The sequence below is a fragment of the Misgurnus anguillicaudatus genome, chromosome 19 (assembly GCF_027580225.2).
Source record: "Misgurnus anguillicaudatus chromosome 19, ASM2758022v2, whole genome shotgun sequence".
NCBI lineage: Eukaryota > Metazoa > Chordata > Actinopteri > Cypriniformes > Cobitidae > Misgurnus > Misgurnus anguillicaudatus.
The window spans coordinates 39,714,271-39,720,162 of record NC_073355.2 but is presented as its reverse complement, the minus strand read 5'-3'; the positions used below and the strand labels follow the sequence as shown (position 1 = coordinate 39,720,162).

Below are 5,892 nucleotides of genomic sequence, written 5' to 3'. Positions count from 1 at the left end.
ACAACATAAGTACACATGCTTTTATTGTGTTCCACAGTTACAAGAGCAGATAAACAAAACCCTGCTGCATTATATTATTTCTCATCAGTTCTAATAGTTTTTTTTTTTTTTTGAGGCAAAAATGACAAAAAGCAAAAAAAGTAGCATTTATCGGACTAAATACAGAGCATTTCAGTTATGCACTGCAAGTTGGTTGGAATAAAAGCGTCTGCCAAATCCATTAATGAAAATGGAATTAAAAAATAGGCATTCAAGTACAGTTACTTAATAAGAAACGACCTTAAAATGTTTTTCAATATTGCTTTAAAGAGCATCTATTATCCGATTCATGCTTTTAAATTGCCTTTGGTGTGTAAGGGTGTATTGGTAAATGTTAATGATATGCAAAGGTACGAATCCCAAAGTAAACAATGATGTGAGTTACAGTTTAACCTCCAGCTTAAATCTCTTTTCTTGGACTACAATAAACACACAGATTGTAGGAAAACCAACCGCAAAACAGTTTCCTTCCTCAGCCTGCTGATGTTGACACGACGGTCATTATCATAATTCCTCCCACTTCTGACATTCCTGTAAGTAGTTTATGTTTTCATGTTTAAAACCTTTACTACCGACTAAACCATGATTCAAACACAAGTTTTGTGCAGGGCATAGTAGCGCTTGTTTGTCGTTTCTACAAACACAAATGCAGACATGATTTTAATGTTAAAGGGCCCTATTTTAACGATCTAAGCGCATTGTCTAAAGCACACAGCGCAACGTCTAAATGGGCGTGTCCGAATCCACTTTTGCTAATTTAACGACGGGAAAAATGGTTTGTGCGCCGAGCGCATGGTCGAAAAGGGTTGGTACAATTTTTTTAATGAGTAATGGTAGTATTTTGGTCGTAATGTGCAATAAACCAATGAGAGTCTCAGCTCTCATCCCCTTTAAAAGCAAGTTGCGCTGGCGCTATGTCTAATCCCTATTTAGATGACGAACTTTGTAAACCGAAAAACTAAACGGAGGAAGAAGATCCCCAGTTTAAGATTAATGTTAAATAATTGTGTTGTTTTTCACTTGTATTGAAATTGTTATTTTTTATTAAAACCTTTAAAACCCGTTTTCTTTTAGTTATGGAAGTAAAAAAGCAGGCTTATAGTTGCTTTAAATGTATGGCTATCCAATATCATCAAAAAATAATTTACAAGTATGTAAGAAAAGGTTTGTACTGTAAAAATACTTTATTTGTAACAAACAGGAGATAAAGAATTTACAAACGGCTCTCTGCGCGTTTCAGCACTTTGACAGCGTCACAAGATTTTTTAAGCATTACTTAAAAATATGTTTCTCATCTTACCATATCCACAAGTACAGAGTCATCATATACAATAAATCCGTGAGGTAGCATTTAAAAAAAAACATTTAAAAACAGATGCATTTGTTTAAAGCAAAGCATTTATTTACTTACCAGGCCGCAGGTGAAGCAGCTCATTGCGCCTTCTATCGTCTCATAATCGGTCCTCATTTATGTCCAAGAGACTCAATAATAATCTTTTACATTCAATCTTTGATCTTTCATATTTAAAAGCGTTTTTGTGCTGCTGCGAATTCATGTTTGTGATATGCAAACCCGCGTATTCGTCCCATTTATAGGCACATATTACTAATGCGCTCTTTAAATAACAAAAAACACTATTGCGCCATTGACTTTAGACTTTAGATCAGGTTTTTGTTGGTCAATGGCGTAGTCTATTTTAGTTGCCTCAAAATAGCAACGCGCCAACAATGCGCCTGAACACACCTCGTTTTCAGACCAGAACGCCCATGGGCGCAAAAGGGGGCGCAAATGCATTTGCTATTTAAACAACGTTGCGCTAAACGTGAAAATAATAATTGTGCAGGGTGGAAACTAGCAAACGACACTTGCGTCGTGCATTGCGCTGCATTGCGCCGGCTGTAAGATAGAGCCCTTAGTATTCTTAACTTACCAATCTGTTACGTTCTCTATACAAAATAGTAGCAATGTAATATTCGATTTTATTTCTGTAGCGCTTTTCACAATTGTTAATCGTACCAAAGCAGCTTCACATAAGAACACAAAAAAGCAAAGAACAACAAAGCATATCAGTTTTAAATATAGTTTAGGATGGAGTACTTGAAGTTACATGGAGTTATTTCTTATTTAAATAATGTAATAATTTTCCCACTCTAATTATGAACACACATTGAATACATAATAAAAGTCTATTTGTGTCCTGCAAACGTCCTGACAGATAAAATATTGTGTAATATAATTTTCATGATTCACTTTTGTTAGAAATAGAATAGTGTTTTATGTAATATTTCAATTCCTAACTATACACTAGTATTTATGTAATAATAAAGAAGTTATTTGATTAAGGTGATATCTTTGATTTGCACTGCATTACATAGTTAATAAATGGTATTGAGTAGGCCTGCAACAGTGCAGTAGTGTCAAAATACATGCATGCAGGACAAAATGTGCATGAGTGGACACAGCCACCCAATTGACTCTACAAAATGTGGAAGGGAAACTGTTTGTAGGTGGTGCTAAATTTGACAGTGAAAGTGAACCTGCTGAGTATCAAATAGTGAAAATATTAGAATGATAATAGATTATAGAATTAAATAAACAGTATGCAAAATACTATAAAACATTTAGCTCCAGTACCTGATTCTGATAACAATAAGGTACTTGAGGCAAGTAATGTATTGTAAATAAGTCACGGCTAAAGGAGTTGCAGTCACTTTGCTTTGTTGCCCTTCAGCAGTGACAAATTCACAATACAACACAGCCTCCTCTACCTTATTGCTTATACATTAACTTGCAATGTGCACTGTTCATTTGCATTGTAAGGTCTCGCTTTATCTAGAGCAGAGATTCTCCTCAAGAGGGCCTCAATAATCTTTCAAGGGGGCCTCGAGATGACCTAAAATTATTTAGAATAAGACAAAATAATACTGAATATCAAGATATTTTGTAGTTTTCGTTATTTTGTAATATTTTTTGTAATAATTACATACAATCTGTCTAGTTATGCTAAGCTCTAGTACAGGTGTAGGCAACGTCGCTCCTGGAGTGCCAACGTCCTGCCGTGTGTAAGAAACTATGGTAATACGAATTGTTATCAATCTGTCAAAAACCTAGTTACTACACTTTAACTACCATGATTTAATTATCGCTTATTTATCACATTATTATAATTGCATGAGGGCGAGTAAATGAACGACTACTTGTCACGTAAGTGTTCCTGTAGCTCAGCAAAAGGTCATGGTTTCCAACCCAGGGAACACGCATACTGATAAAAAATTATAGTTTGTAATGAACTGTAAGTCTCTTTGGATAAAAGCGTCTGCCAAATGCATAAATATATATGATAAGAATTTGACACAAAATATACATTTGAAATATTTTATTTGGTTTTTGTAACAAATTCAAACATAGCATGAGAAACCAGACAGCAGAGTAAAGCATTAAAACTAAGTAGTACCGGTTAAGATGACTCATCAGGGTTATCAGGGTTTGTTATCAGGGGTAAAGCTGTTAAAATAAGAACTATATACAAAAAATATAAATTTATTTATTTATTCTACTCTACCTACTTTATTTTATCTTGTCAAGAGATGAGTTGCTACAACAAATGAAGTTGACTTATTTCAACTATATTTTGTAATTTATGACAACTCATTTCAAGGTAAATAATAGTAAATTAAAATGACTTGTATATCCGATTTGATTAAACTAAACAATTTAAGGCAGCAAAGATTTTTTTACAGTGCACGCAGGCGATAGAACAGCTAAATATGCAACAAATGCATTTAACTCTGCATATAATGGAGAAAAAACCTAAATGATTATCATTCAGATAAACTACTTAAAGCTGCAATCCTTAACCTTTATAAAAGCCATGCTTAAATTGAAATAAAAATATGTAAAGGCTGATCAGTCAGAGATAATGACATTGTGCTATTTAATTTACTAGAACAATGCACAGTTTAAATTACTTTTTATACCAGTGCTCTTCAACTCAAACACAGTGTTACACCAGTCACCCTTCTGACCTGTCCTGATATTAGTAACATTAAATGTCTCATACGGGGGAATCAACACCTCTTTCTGATTAGGAAACTGGGAGTAGTTTGCCACATCAACACCGTGACAAGTCTTGATTTCAAAACAAGTCTCGATTTCAAAACAAGATTCATTTCCGAAATTAGTAGTTACATTCTGATAAAGAGAAGAGGACGCAAATGAGCCAAAACGAATCTCTGTGTTCTTAGCAACATGATATTTAACATTGGTACCACTAAAAGTTAACTTGCATCCCTGCGTTTTCTTTAGAGTCTGTATTGCTCGTGTCAACCAAAAATGAAGCGAATACCATTTGAATGTCTTGTTTTTGTATTTCTGTTTACCGGTCCTAACATCCTCATTGAATTTTCTATATACAATAACATCAGTATACACAGAAATGGCAATTAAATGATTTCTTTTCAGATTGTCTTTTGATCCAGAGATGTTGTTTTTACTGTTTCCCCAAACTGTTCCAAAGCCTGCTATGTTAGCACGGATTTCTTTAGGTAAATATTTTGTCTCCACCAAGTTTTCCATGTTCCCTATACAGCCATCATACCGGTCATCAACTGAATCCTCTTCCATATTTAATGGATCTCTCTGTCTTTTAATACCCAGTCTGTCATCCTATATCCAATGATAAACATTCTAATATGCTTAGTAATAATGTAATCATGATTGTATACTAATATACAGGCTCTTAATTCAATCTTACCTGTCCTAGGACAACTTTAGTGGTGACAATGAGAATAAGAGCTGCAGTGGTCAACATCCTGATTTAGTCTGAATCCTCAGATGAACAACGAATGGAGATCAGATATGAATATAATACAGCGAAGAAGCTGCAAATGACAACAAATACAACATTGTGTTATAAATCCAAAATCTTTGCACAATAGAAAACAGCACATCACAACTTTTTATAGTTTTAAATGTACACATGAAGATGCATTCAATATACTTTATAAAGAGCCATTTAAAAAAAGCAAAAATATTTCTTTAACTCAAGCGTTACCTGCCCAGACAGCAGACGACTAGCGTGAATGTCTAATAATATCTGCAAACTATTAGTTAAAATTCACAGGCATCTTTGGTGGACAAAATCATTTACAGTAACAAACCTTTTCAGATGTTCAGACTTCAGGTGATTTTGTTCCAGTTCAGTGAAGTGGATATGATGTTGAGATCTGGCAATGAGCAAGAAACTAAGAGGGTTTTATACTTTTGAAAGTAGTAGGCGGGTCAAATGTTTCCAAGAAAATGACATCTGAATATTTAATGAGTATTTTTTTATAGTTATCATCTGTATAATGAAGGCTAGATGTCTTACAGTGGAGTCTCTAACGTCATTGCCTGGCAGCCATCTATCTCAGACAACTTGTAGCATTGTGTTTTAATGGTGCAGGTACTTTTAAATGACCATAACTTGCTCAATTTAAAAATCTTATGAAAATGATCATAGGATGGTATGGCCAGCAGCCATATCACCCTGTAGCCCAAGACTGGTTGCGCACTGAAGCTAAGTAGGGTTAAGCCTGGTTAGTTCTTGGATGGGAGACCTTCTGGGAAAACCACGTTGCTGCTGGTAGAGGTGTTAGTGAGACCAGCAGGGGCTGCTCACCGTGTGGTTTGTGTGCGTCCTAACACCCCAGTATTGTGATAGGGACACTATACTTTCAAAAAGCACCGTCCTTCGGATGACAAGTTAAACAGAGCAACCCGCCATGGAACTTGCGCCCTTGCGTTTAAAGGGAATGTTGGATAGGGTTCTGATTGGTTTATTTGACGTTACGCCCAAACCACACCTATGAATA

General features: G+C 35.1%; 1 protein-coding gene across 1 annotated transcript; it reads right to left on the bottom strand.

Annotated features, from left to right (window-relative positions):
- Positions 1–3,470: 3,470 nt before the first annotated feature.
- LOC129425719 (erythroblast NAD(P)(+)--arginine ADP-ribosyltransferase-like) lies at positions 3,471–4,850 on the bottom strand. Its single transcript, XM_055181862.2, has 2 exons — positions 4,794–4,850; positions 3,471–4,705 (listed from the first exon to the last, which is right to left on the bottom strand). Exons 1-2 carry the CDS (start codon positions 4,848–4,850, stop codon positions 3,983–3,985), a joined length of 780 nt encoding a protein of 259 aa, XP_055037837.2. The 3' UTR covers positions 3,471–3,982.
- Positions 4,851–5,892: the final 1,042 nt, after the last annotated feature.

Excerpts from the sequence above, each read along its gene's own strand:
- LOC129425719 (XM_055181862.2), bottom strand. The coding sequence starts at position 4,850 with ATGTTGACCACTGCAGCTCTTATTCTCATTGTCACCACTAAAGTTGTC. Across the intron at positions 4,706-4,793 it reads CTAAAGTTGTCCTAGGACAG|GATGACAGACTGGGTATTAA; the intron begins GTAAGATTGAAT and ends CATTGGATATAG.